General features: G+C 40.7%; 1 protein-coding gene across 1 annotated transcript in view; it reads left to right on the forward strand.

Moving 5' to 3' along the window:
• Positions 1 to 13,778, forward strand: part of PDXK (pyridoxal kinase) — a 52,500-nt gene that overhangs the window by 18,869 nt on the left and 19,853 nt on the right. The window contains exon 2 of the mRNA XM_064472629.1: positions 5,256 to 5,310. Coding sequence (XP_064328699.1) covers positions 5,256 to 5,310 — 55 coding nt within the window. The remainder of the gene's footprint in view (positions 1 to 5,255; positions 5,311 to 13,778) is intronic.

A 13,778-nucleotide genomic window follows, 5' to 3' on the forward strand; every position in this document is an offset into this window, starting at 1 on the left:
ATGCAGTCTGCTCCAGTGTGTGTATTTTGATTTAATCTTCCAAATATTTTTCTGAAATGTGTCATTCAGATGTGCCAGCCATGCCTTCCAACTGCAAAACTCCTCCAGTTTTGATGTTTTGTGATTTATTTTTAGAAATGTGACAGCTCTGTCTCCTTTGCTTGAAGATACTTAAAAAATATGTTGGAATCACCCATTTTCCTCTGAGACTTCAATCACAGTAAATGTCACTATATGATGTGATATAGGCAGCTTTAGTTTGGGCCTTAAGAACGTTGTTTGACATGTGCTTAGACTGGAGGCTGAGAGGATGAACTTTCCTTTGTGTAGCGCTTATCATCCTTACCCACACTGGCTATGGGTTTAGATTTGCCCAGGATTTGTAGTTCTGTGGGCAAATGATATTTATACAGAATGACAGCAGAGGGAGAGTGTGGAAACCAGAAATTGTTCTCTACTGGAGGGCCTGTGAGAGACCAGATAATGCAAAATGGGATAATGGTAATGTAGATGATGATGTGTCCCTGGCAGCTGGAGCCCTGGACACTTGCAGAGTATCTGCTGTGACCTGCATTTCCAAAACCAGAGGCAGGAGTATCACCACAGGACTTTCTTTAGGGAGCAGGGGAGGTAACACAGGTATAGACTATTTACAAGCTGGTATAGAGAGGCAATAAATTAAACATTACTGTGCATTTCTTAGTAAGGTCAGTCCTCACACTAACCAAATAGGATGTGAAGGCTTTGGTTCTGACATAGGCAAAACACAACTGGAATGAGGTCCTTCAGTTTACTTACACTGAGGTGCAAGGAACACGTGTGTGTACACACGCATAAAAATGACAATTCTAACACCCAAAGTTGGGTCATTTTGCAAATGTGGCAGACTGATATGCAGAGAAATTCAAGAAGCAAAGGGAAAGTGGTGCCTCAGTGGGTATAAGGTGAAACTTTCAATATCACAACAAAGGAATTTGTCCCACAGGTGGACCTGGCAAAGTGCTACTTGTGGCTTCTGCTGTATTTTTTGAGCAAAGCGTAGAGACAACTGGGGACTTCAGTGAACCATGATAAACCGTTACCAGCTAGAATTTGTTCGCTGTTGACTGAACGCCACAAAACTACTGTGTAGATGTTGCTTAATATTTCTTTAGCATTTCACGTGTAGTCTTTAATGAATTACAGCATTTTGATTGCTCAGAAAATAAGGGAAGGTGTCGAGATGACAATTAACTGGTGTATATGTATATATATGTACTTCAGAAACACGGAGAGGTTTCTTTCTATATGTAGAAAAAAGGTCAGTAACTGGAGTGGAGCGATTTTAAATCCATGAATTAAATAACTTCTTTTAAATGTGTTTCATATCAACAAGTAAGAAACTTGATGTAAATAATTTAGTCTTGTTTTGAATATGTACTTTCTAGTAATTTTCTGAAGGAAAGATTGATTCTTACTGGTTTGTGACACTGGAAGAATTGTTGATATCCAACTAAATGCATAATTTCAGGTGATCTTTGGTACTTTTGTGTGCAAATATGAGAGGTAGACTTTTGTATGATTTATTTGACTCAATATGTTTGCTCTCATCTTCAATTTTCTAGGTCTGTACATGTGAAAATCATGTATTTCTAATTAGGTAAACTTTCACTTAAGATTTATTTAACCTCTGGTTTGGGTAGAATTAATTAAATTAAAAAAAAACCTCAGAATCAATGCTTTTAGTTAGCTCTGCCCAAAAATTAAAAATACAAGTATATATTAAAAAGATTTAACAAGATGTCTTTTGAATATAGCTCCCTTTCTAAGCAGGGAAAGTATTTAGCATTCAGTGAATCAGATATGTATGGTCCTTTAGATATGCAGGGATGATAGTTACTAGTACTGTTGTTTAATCCTTGATTGGAGGAGGAAGCTAACATTTCCTTATCCACTTTAAATGATCAGGTTGTCAAAACGCAAACAAAAATTAAGACACGGTTTTCTCTGTAGCCATAGAAGAGATGATTGCTGTCAAAAGATGCTTTTAGCCATTCAATATACCCTGTTTTCAGGTCATCTTCTGATGATAAAATTCTGAGAGATTTTCAATGCAGTTTGCCTTGGCAGCAAACACATACTGGCTTAACATGACTTCAACGTTCTTTTTGATTATGTTAATACTTTATACTAAGGCCTAGACCTCAGCATCTGTTACTCTCGTTCCAAAGATAGTACTAATTATGGGTTTTAATTGTATTTTGGTTTTAAAATGACACTTTGTCTTTTAATTATTCTGTTTCAATAAGAATCTTTGTAAAAGAAAATTCCTGGAAGTAGAGCAACCTTGGCTTATTTTGCGGGTTGAATCAGAACTGGAGAATTGTATTAAATAGGTGTGTTATATCACAGTCACATCCATTTATTCAAAACAAAACTTTAGGGCAAATTTGAAACTGACAGAGTAGACTGACACCATTAAGTGATTGTTAGGGAGACCTTTAAAGGCTTTTTAGCCTGTTTTGCACTAATGAGAAAGCTCTTTTGCTGAATTTGAGCTGTCCGTGACTATTCCTTGACTATTCAAAGGCACTTTCTTTTTAACCCTCTTTTGCCAAGTGTATAGCTACGCTCTTGGAGACAGCTGGGTATCAGGTTAGAGGTGGCCTCCCTTGTATTTTCCCTTCTGCTGGTTGAAGAAGATAAACTGGCCAAAACAAACCAAAAATCTCTAATCCTACCAAAAAGCTGGTTGAGAAATCAAATGATAGCTAGCGCTGGTGGAGACAATAAAGGACTGCTCTTTCTGGTGCCCATCCGCTGGTACAGTGTTTATCTGTATTATAAAACAGCCCTGCCTACAAGCAGCTGGGCATGTTGTTCTTCCCTAAACCACTAGGTGTAAACCCAAATAGCCAGTAAATCATAGGGTGTTCTGTAGTGTCAGGTGTTTAATAGTTGGAGAGATGTGATCTAAATATTGCACAGAAGTGGATTGGTTCGCAGTTGTTGCCAAGACGTTTGAAGGAGATCAGAACTTTTTAAGTCTGTTCACTGCACGGAGGGGAATTGAATATGGGATGACAGTCCTGTTAGAAGCAGTATTCTCATGTATTTCTTTGAAGAGCATGTGCAGACATCAAGGTTAAGGCCATAACAGTATTGCCATGTTCTTGCCCCTTTCATTCCTGGGTCTTGGAAAATAAAATCCACCAAGGTGAAACAAGAAACTGGGGTTAGAGTAGAAGCTGAGATTAATTTTAATTTGATCAGGCTGAGACAACCCACCATTCTGTCTCTCATTAACGTAAGATTACTTTGCTCTCCGGTTAGGAATGAACAGAAACTTCTATGAATATAATATATAATAAAATAGTTTGGGTTGGAAGGGACCTTTAAAGCTCACCTTGTCCAACCTCCCTGCAGTGAGCAGGGACATCTTCAACTAGATCAGGTTGCTCAGACCCCTGTCCAACCTGACCTTGAATGTTTCCCAGGGTAGGGCACCTACAACCTCTGTGGGGAACCTGTTCCAGTGTTTCACCACCCTAGTTGTAAAAAATTTCTTCCTTAGATCTAGTCTAAATCTACCCTCCTTTAGTTTAAAACCATTACCCCTTGTCCTGTCACAACAGGTGCTGCTAAGATGTCTGTCCCCATCTTCCCGGTAGTCCCTCTTTAAGTACTAGAAGGCTGCTATAATGTCTTCCCAGAGCCTTCTCTTCTCCAGGCTAAACAACCTCAACTCTCTCAGCCTGTCCTCCATTCCTCTGATCATTTTTGTGGCACTCCTCTGGACCTGCTCCAACAGTTTCATATCTTCCCTGTGCTGGGGGCTCCAGAGCTGAATGCAGTACTCCAGGTAGGATCTCACCAGAGTAGAGAATCACCCCCCTTGACCTGCTGGCCACGCTTTTATTGATGCAGACTGAAAGAAGAGACTTGTTCTGTAGAGACCTGTGTGGAGTTTGAGCTGTAAAATGACAGAAAGGCAGCAGCTGCAGGCAGAAGGAACTACCCGTTGCAGCACATACCTCCATCTTGTAATGGCCCAGGGCTTGAAATAAGGGGCTTATCATTGAACGGCTTTCATGTACGAGACAAAGTACATGCACAGGGAAAAACTAATGTCTGGCACCATACACTCAGATTTTTAATATATGTGAACAGGTTGCCTTTGTGATGAAAAAGGAGAGGCGTGCATGTCAGTGAAGAACGTGACAGGCAAAAGCTTAGTTTGTTCGTTCCCCCCATCCCCAGAAAATTGCCTGAAAGTGGATCATAAACAGCGATGCATCATTACTATTATCTCCTAGTATGACTCACTGAGCCATATATAGCAGCTCATCTTTTGAGGAGAATTCTTACTCAGAGCAAGTAGGATGTGGAAACAAATATTAAATCTCAGGCTGTTATGTCACTGTAGCTTTAGAGTTTCTTTCGTGGCAGATAAAAATGTCTAAAAATGGCTTGAACAGCAATGCCTGCCTGTCTGTATTAAGCAGGTGTTGCCAGATGAAAATTCCTCATTAGTTTTTTCCTGATTAGTGGTTCTTATTTTCATAATATTTATCTCTTTTGGGCAACAACAATGTGTGTCTTTTATTGCACTAGCAAATTCTTGGATATTTCAGTATTTGGATTGCTGATAATACAAGGTAGCAGGTGGCTTTTGGAGCGTGCTTTAGGCTTTTTTTTTACTTTGTGTTTTTAAGAGATCTCTCCCTTTGCCTAATCATGCCCCAAATTAATTTTCTGTGATTTTTTTTTTCTATTCTCTTTTACTTGTAAAATCCAAATATAGCTCGTAATATTGATCTCTTTTAAGATTCTTTTGTCCTCCTTTTAGAAAGATTTAGAAAGATTGCCTTTCTGGAATATGGCATTCTCCCTCATTATTTTGTATTAATTTAGTACCTTGAAATTTAGACTGCTTTTCTTGTAAAGAAAGACTATGCAAGACTTTCTTCAGGGTTTCAGTGACTGCTGCTGGACCAGCCTCTCCGTCCTTACCCCTAGATGAATGCTAGCCTGAAGATCCAGCGCTCTGTTTTTCTGGTGCTGTTGCCAGTGTCACTTTTATTCCATGTCTACTGCTGTAGTAAAGTACTGCATTGTTTGTCTATGTTGCATGTATGTTGACTCGGCTTTTGCTTTAAAACAATGCTCAAGTTTTTAAAGTATGCACTGGAAAATCAGAATCCTTTGTTGTGTTTTGTGATAACATATTGACAAAGCTGTGTTAGTAAAAGAAATATTCCTGTGTTCTGTTACAGGTTTTGGGATTTGAAGTTGATACGGTGAATTCTGTCCAGTTTTCAAACCACACAGGTAAAATTTTACATGTGTCTTCAGATACAGCTCCACAGTCACTCAGCTCTACTTACCACGACAGTGGAAGGGAGATCAGTCTTATGTTTTCACTCACATTTTCAAGTTATAGGACAGAAATGTAATTTTCATGTTTTAATTCAAGTCTCACAGAAGTCTGGATTTGGGATTAGGACATGATATGACATGGTAATGTCCTGTTCTGCTGCTTCAGAGTGTGAGTTTCTTTTGTTAGGCAGTAATCTAATTAACTCAGTGAAATAACACAAATACAGCCCTCCTGGTTTCAGCTGGGATAGAGTTAATTTTCTTTCTAGTAGCTGGTATAGTGCTGTGTTTTGGATTTAGGATGAGAATAATGTTGATAACACACCGATGGTTTAGTTGATGCAAAGTAGTGCTTACAGAGAGTCAAGGCCTTTTCTGCTCCTCACCCCACCCCACAAGCGAGCAGGCTGGGGGTGCACAATAACCTGGGAGGGAACATGGCTGGGACAGCTGACCCCAGATGACTAAAGGGATCTCCCACACCATATGACATCATGCTCAGCATATAAAGCTGGGGAAAAGCTGGCTGGGGGTTTGCTGCTCAGGAACTGCCTGGGCATTGGTCAGTGGGTGGTGAGCAATTGCATTATGCATCCTGTGTTGTGTATATTCTTTTATCTTACTATTTTCTCTTTTCTGTCCTATTGAATTTTCTTTATCTCAACCCATGAGTTTTACCTTTTTTTGCTCACAGATTCTCTCCCCTGGCCCACTGTGGGAGGAGTGAGCAGAGGGCTGTGTGGTGTTTAGCTGCCTGCCAGGTTAAACCACAACAATGTCTGTCTACAGGCAGGCCTGGGAACAGGAGTGTCTTCAGTACTGTGTTCTGTGCAGTATGGCTCTATGACACTTACCAGCCCAAATATCAGAAGAATCCTGAGCTAGATGCAGTGATTCATCTCTTAAATGTGCCTACCCAGAAGGCTAGCAGTTACCCTAAAATTACAATCTGGAGGGAGGAAGGGGATGGGGTGTTAATACATGAACGCGATGTGCTCTCATTGTATTTTCAGCCTTCCTAACACTCACAGTGCTAGAGGACATTATTTTTCAAAAGAAAGCTGAAATTTATATTTATTCTAGCAATACCTTTCACCCATAAGGGAGCTCCAAGTGACTTGCTATTTTTGAATCACTAGGGATTCATGTACTGTCATGGTGGTGGTAGGTTGTTTGAGGGGAATCTACTCTAAATAAAAAAATTCTCAGGGTATCTTAAAAAATAAACAAGGAACAAATTTTGACTTTACCATCTTGTAAAACAGCAAAAATTGTTTCTGACAAAGAAAAAAAAGAAAAACCAAAAGTAGAGATAGTTTCCTAGTATCTCACAGGTACAGCTCTATTAATAAACTGCTAAATTTTTGGAATAGAGAGCAGACTGGGAAACCTCTGTCCTCTCTTACTATGTTGAGCTCTGTGCAGCTTTCAAAAGGTTATAAGATGTTCCTATGATGGAAGGAATTTAGCGTCACCCTGGGAAGAAGAAATTAATGTTTCAAAGGTAGCTGGAAAGCCATCACTGCTTGTTGAGAGGCACGAAAGAGGTAATAATTAAACAAGAAGTGGGGGTCTTTCCTGGCTCAGGCAAAAAGCTGCTTATTCTGCTTGTAACCTTTAGCACAGTACAAAGGTTCTCTCATGTTTTTAAAAGATGTTTAGATGTGATTTTTGTTTCTTTAATGTATTTAGTTTTGGAGTTAGAGATTTTTCGTTGTTTAGTTTTTGACAGCTAGGTAAAACTGTTGTAATCTTCCAGAAACGAAGCAATTTTTTCACATGAAATTATTCGGTGCTCAAAATGGATGAGCACCTGTCATTTGTTGGCTTTTGGTTTCAAGATTAAATCAGCTTTATAGGGCATTAAAAGAGCTTAATAGAGTTTTTATTGGACCATAAACTGAATGTTTCTGAAGGTAGGAAAATTACATTACCAATAGGATGACCAGATTCTTAAAGCAGAAAAGAGGGAAGATTTTTTTTTTTTAAAATAGTATTTCAGCTGGAGAAAGTCCTTCATTCAGGGTTTGGCAGACAATGAAGACAGAAGGAACAAATTAGTGATCTCTGCCCCTCCCACCCCAAAGGCCTAAATGAACATCCCAAAACTATAAATGTCTTGAAGATCACAAGTCTTTAAAATGTTTGGAACTTTTATTTTGTCTCTTGGTGTTTAGGAGTCACATTATCAAGTTTTTTCTAGAATCTTGATTGTCTTAGTAAAGGTATTAAAATATCTCAAAGACTGGTGCACAGCCTCATGACTTTGGGAAACAGAGCTTTCAGAAAAAAAATCACAATACAGTAAGTACCGACTTCAGCAAGGCTTTTGACACTGTCTCCCAAAACATCCTCATAGACAAACTAAGGAAGTGTGGGTTGGACGAGAGGACAGTAAGGTGGATTTGAGAACTGGCTGAACAGCAGAGCTCAGAGGGTCGTGATCAACGGGGCAGAGTCTGGTTGGAGGCTGGTGACTAGCAGTGTTCCCCTGGGATCTGTGCTGGGTCCAGTCCTGTTCAACATATTCATCAATGACCTCGACGAAGGGACAGAGTGTAACCTCAGCAAGTTCACTGGTGATACAGAACAGGGAGGAGTAGCTGATACGCCAGAAGGCTGTGCTGCCATCCAGCAAGACCTGGACAGGCTGGAGGGCTGGGCCGAGGGGAACCTGATGAAATTCAACACAAGCAAGTGTAAGGTCCTGCACATGGGGAGGAACAACCTCATGCACCAGTACAGGCTGGGGGCTGACCTGCTGGAAAGTGGCTCTGTTGAGAAGGACCTGGGAGTGCTGGTGGACAGCAAGTTAGCCATGAGCCAGCAATGTGCTCTTGTGGCCAAGAAAGCCAACAGTATCCTGGGATGCATGAAAAGGAGTGTGGCCAGCAGGTCGAGGGAAGTTATCCTCCCCCTCTACTCTGCCCTAGTGAGGCGACATCTGGAGTACTGTGTCCAGTTCTGGGCTCCCCAGTTCAAGAAAGACAAGGAACTACTGGAGAGAGTCCGGCAGAGAGCTATGAAGATGATCGGGGACTGGAGCATCTCCCTTATGAGGAAAGGCTGAGAGACTTGGGTTTGTTTAGCCTGGAGAAGAGACTGAGGGGGGATCTTATCAAAACTTAGTAATATCTGAAGGGTGGGTGTCAAGAGGGTGCAGCCAGACTCTCTTCAGTGGTGCCCAATGGCAGGACAAGGGGCAATGGGCACAAACTGGAACACAGGAAGTTCCACGTGAATATGTGGAAAAATGTCTTTCCTGTGAGGGTGCCAGAGCAGTGGCACAGGCTGCCCAGGGAGGCTGTGGAGTCGCCTTCCCTGGAAATACTCAAACACTGCCTGGACACATTCCTGTGCCCCCTGCTCTGGGTGTGCCTGATCAAGCAGGGGGTTGGACGAGGTGATCTCCAGAGGTCCCTTCCAACCCCTACCCTTCTGTGATCCTGTGAAGTGTTTGACACTTGCAAGCATGAGTAAAAGGAGGATGTATTTAGAAGTCTTGGTCATTTGGCAGAAAGAAGAAGGAATAGAGATGAAAGGAAGGGCCTGTATTCCCTTTTGTGACCGGTCTAGTTTTCTAACACTGCAGTTTAACCATTAAATTCTTCCTATACCTTCTTAAATCGAAGGGTAGATTCTAAGCCCAGTGGCATGTAGGAACATGTGGTGTCCTCATACAAAGACTTTTCCAAGTTTAAACATTTACACATGCCTCCATACAAACTTGGACTGTACCTGAAAATCAATGTATGTGCAGTCTGTGCCACTGCGGGGATTAATAAACAGAAACTGCTATGCTGGGCTGTGGCCTGTGTGAGGAGCAGTGCAGGAATACACAGGAATCGTATGCTGGATGAACTGAAGAAGATAACTTGATTTTCCCACAAGAGCATGATCTTATGAGAACCCTTTCTGTGATGATCATTAAAGCTGAAGGACAAATTTTTGCTTCAAAACCTGTGAACTCCAGTTTCTAAAAGAATGTGACATACCAGAGGGGGCACAGGTAGCAAAGTATGTGAGGTTTTGGACATCGCTTCTTTCTTTCCCCATCCCTGTCTTTAAACCTGATCTTGTCAGCAAAAGATGCAGAGAGAATTTATGACTAACAGACTTTCTTTGGTGAATCATCATTGCTTTTTTTTGCCCTCTCTTTAAATCAGTAAGACACCTCAGGCCTATTTCTGCTGACTTCTGCTCAGAAAATTCAGCTTGCTTTAGTCTCTCATAATCCTGAAATTCAGAAAATGTGCTTTAAATCAGTCCCCCTGGGAGAACAATTTGTCTTGTTGCTTGGTGAGGAACTTTTATGATTAGAGTGACTCACCCTTGAGTGGCATCATGCTTCATGTACAAATAAAAGAAGCTGTCATGCAATCCATAAAGGTTCTGTGCTTTTTATTCTGTTTTACTGTATTGTTGCAGAAGCATCTCATCATCTGATGTGCAAAAATAAAAATCTAGATTTTTTTATTGTAGCGTTGATTTTTTGGGGTGCATTTTTAATTCTTCAGTGATTTGAATTTTTGTTTTTAATTCATAGGTTAATGTTAAGCATATAATGTGCTGACATTGCCATCAAAATCCTACCTTTGAAACTACTCCAGAACAAATAGCCTGTTTTTTTTTTTTCCTGTTCCTTTTCATTGTTTTAGCAAAGCACTTTTGGACTTCCACTTAGTGGGTGTGTAGTGGGTGGTTGGGTTGGCTGGTGGGTCTAATACATGAGAAGTTTTAATTATGTGTTGTTGATGTGATTCTTCATAGTCTACTGCCCATATGCAATCATTCACACCTGTGCAGTGTCGGATAAAAAAAGATCTCCAGTTGTGCCTAACACCAGTAGTATTTTACTCCTACACTGACCAGCTGTAAAAAACCCAGTGGAGAATTTGGTACTGTATTTCTGCTTTTGTTGAAGGCCTCCTGGTAGATGAAGATTAAGTTGTGTTTAGATCAGGTTGTCTGCCCGAGTTTGCATGTGAATTTTTTGGCACAGCTGGGACCAGATTGCCTGCCCATTATATGCCTTAAACACTGCATCTTTCTTCCTTTTTCCCATGGAAAATACCTGATTACTGAAGCCACTGGAATAGTTTTGCAGGGAGCACCACCGGAGGAACTCAGACCTCAACAGAATGTTCTGGGTTGGAAAACAAAGAACTCTTACATGCCTTGCTATACTTAAATGGTACCTTTGTTTTTCTTTGTTTTTTTTTTTGGGGGTGTGTGTGTGTGTGTGTAAGTTGTTGTTTTGTTTTCTTCTAGTATGCCTGGGATTTTTATTCTTTTTCTTCCTTGTTTATGAAAGTAATTAAGAGACTTATAAATACATTCCAAGTGAGAAAAAAGATGTACCAGTGGAGGAAGGCAAGAAAGAAGAGAGTGTAAATTCATCTTGGGTGCAGTATTAGCTGCCTCTTTTAGTTGTGGTTTGGGGATTTTTTTCTTTTCCATACAGATGAACTAAGACATTTCCTTGAAGACTGAGGAATAAGTTTATCACTTTAGAGGGATAAGTGACAAAAGGCATCGTATCTTAGCTGTTTTTCACTTCCTTATCTGCTTAAAAGCAAATATATAACATTTAATTGCAATAAAAGGCCATAACACAGATAAGCAGAAGGGTTATAAAGATGTTTAAATGTTTATGTTCATCTGTGCATTTAAAATTATTACTAATCTGGGACACTATTGCAGTGGGTCTGAGCCAAGTGCAGTACTGGAAGGCTGTATCATAATTTGCAGTGTTCTGTCTGCTCTCTCACTGTAGCACTGAAGGGAATTACTGGGTGGTTTTGTAACCCAAACAAGGAAGACTCAGCTTTCTTCCTCTGTGGAAGACGCAAGCCAAGATCTCACTGCAATATGCAGGATAAAAGAGTAACAATTTGATCCAGCTGCTCTGCCTAACCAGCTCTGTAGTCTCCAAATGGGATGCAGCTGTTTTGCCAAGTACAACCTTGAAACTCACTCCTTAGTTTTCTGGGCTGTGGTTCATGTGTAATGTGTATAAATAGCCAGATACTCTGAGACTTAACTTCTGTGCTGTTGAGTGCCACAGTGGAAATATTGCTGCAAGCTAGGAGTTACAGTAAGTAGGCAGTTAAACAGAAGATTTCAAGTTTTCTCTTGCTGTTTTTCAGGTATTCACATTTAGTGGTGTAGGTATAGGGACAACATTTCTAGGAAGCTGACCGTCCTTTAGGTCTTGCAACACAACTTTGGGCCTTCAAATGTGCTCGTTGCTAGCTGAATTCTTATGTCTAGCTGAGGAGGACAGAGATTCCTTATCATCCTTAACTCCAACCACTCATGCTTTTCCCTAAAGCCAATTGGACCTCACATACTGAAGCTTGCTGTTGGCATTCCCTGCTAACTAGTTTTCAGTTCTGGGCTATGCAGTGGTTTTTTGACCACACAGTGTCTATCCGGATTTTTTGCCTTTCGAGGCAGTCTCTCTCCCTCTTCTTGGGACACCAAGGTATCCATTCTTCAGTTAGTAAAACCCTTTTTGAACATCAGTAACTGGCTTTTTCTTCTGTCCCTCTACAGAAGCTGCTTTTTGGTTCTATATTCCACCAGAAGAGTAGGATAAATGCAGGGTTGTGGGATTTGCCCCTTGTTCATCATGTTACATGAAGTTACCCTGGGAAAAGGGCTTATGGTGGTTTCTATCTTGCTGCCAGTTTCAATTTTGTTTGTTTCTTCTTACTTGAACGTAATTCAACTCCTAGTGCAATCACAGATTTCTGCAGATCCAGTGAAGTCATTGTCCTTTTCCTTCTGTCTGAAAAGCCAGGGCTTCCGTGAGAGCTTCCCTAGTTTTTTTTTTTCCCTCCAGCTATCATGTGATTAGACTTTAGGCTGTATTACGTATATTACCAGGTGGTAAAAAGGATCTTCTAGATACCCTTGGAACTCATTGCTAAAGAGTTTGAACAATGTCCCTGCCCCATGTGAGCTAAGCTGGGCTGCTACCTAACATTTTGTTTCCGTATTTATTTCCTTCCCTCAGTGGAGGATCGGTGTGACATGGACCCTGTACATTGCCTGTTTAGGACAGCTTGACATAAGAAGGTGAACTTTTAGTTAGAGGGACCCTGCACATCCAATATCTGTAGGAATGACTCCCAAGAGTATCTAGATTGTCTGGACAATCTATCATAGCTATTTTAACGGCCAGGTGTAAGATGAATGACTGCTCTTTTGCCAGCTGACGTTGATTCTGGGTGAAAACTGCACTGAGTTTCTTTGATGGGCTTAATGGAATAAAAAGGAGTCTGATCTGTCCCTAGTTGGACTGGCTTTGCAGTGCTAATAGTAGTAGAGATTTGGGGAGGAGGAGAGGGCAGATTAATTCTCTCTGAAGCTGCAGATGTGACAGAAGAAACATCTGCATATGTGTCAAATAAGCCAAATACTTGAGTTAGTTGTAGTCAAGGGTTCCTCATATACTTGGGTCTAGACATGTGCCTGGGTGTTAGGTGTTGCCATTTTGACTATCACTACGTTCAGCAGTGGAACTACAGCCCTAATATATGGGAATCCGTCACTTCAGCCACTTCTTCACAGATACTTTTTAAAAAGCATTTGCTAGGGAGAGAACGGTAGTGGCTGATGTGAGTCAGTCCCCCAGCCAGCTGGCAGTGAGAAGTGTTTTAGAGGCTAGGCTTTCATGAGCTAAGGAGAACAAAATGATCCATCTGCTCACCCTACTGTGGGTGTATTTGCATTCATAAGAAGGAAAACTGAAAAATGTGCTTATCCTAGGCTCTAGGCATCTTTTGGCAGTTACTTTAATGTTTAGAGTGATAATCAAAACAACAGTTTTTATGACAGGATTTTCTAAGAGCGGAAGTTAAACAAAATAGCATTGTCTTCACACAGGGGTGGTGTGGAAGAAGAAACCTCATTTAACATTTCACTTTTCCTGATTCCAGTTAATAAAAAGATAATTTTTTTAACAAACTCTGTATTTATGGAGGTTGGAAGAGTTCAATTGTGGGTGCTTCATCTAATATCCTGGAGTAAGCCCTATTCTTTCGTACAAGGGAGTGGTGGCTGCCATCTAGATGGGCAGGCTTGTATGACAAGGTGTAAGGTGCATTTACATTTTTCAACAAATATTTAGAGTTTGTCCAGGAAGACTTTTTCCCCCCTTGAAATTGGCTGCTGTGGACCTTGGTCCATTGTTTGCTGAAATCAGTTCAGCTTCTCCCAAGTAACTTCACCTTCTATCCGCTTCTCAGCAAGAACATTAGCATGTAATTCTTAGAGGTCATTCAAGGAGAAAAGTGTATGGATATTATTTGTCTGTCTGTAGTATCCTTCTGATAGTCATTTGCCTCTTCCAGGATCCTCGGCATTAAAACTGTGCTATTTTTGGAAGAAAATCTGTCAGATGGCATTGTATG

The sequence above is a fragment of the Phalacrocorax carbo genome, chromosome 1 (genome assembly GCF_963921805.1).
Source record: "Phalacrocorax carbo chromosome 1, bPhaCar2.1, whole genome shotgun sequence".
NCBI lineage: Eukaryota > Metazoa > Chordata > Aves > Suliformes > Phalacrocoracidae > Phalacrocorax > Phalacrocorax carbo.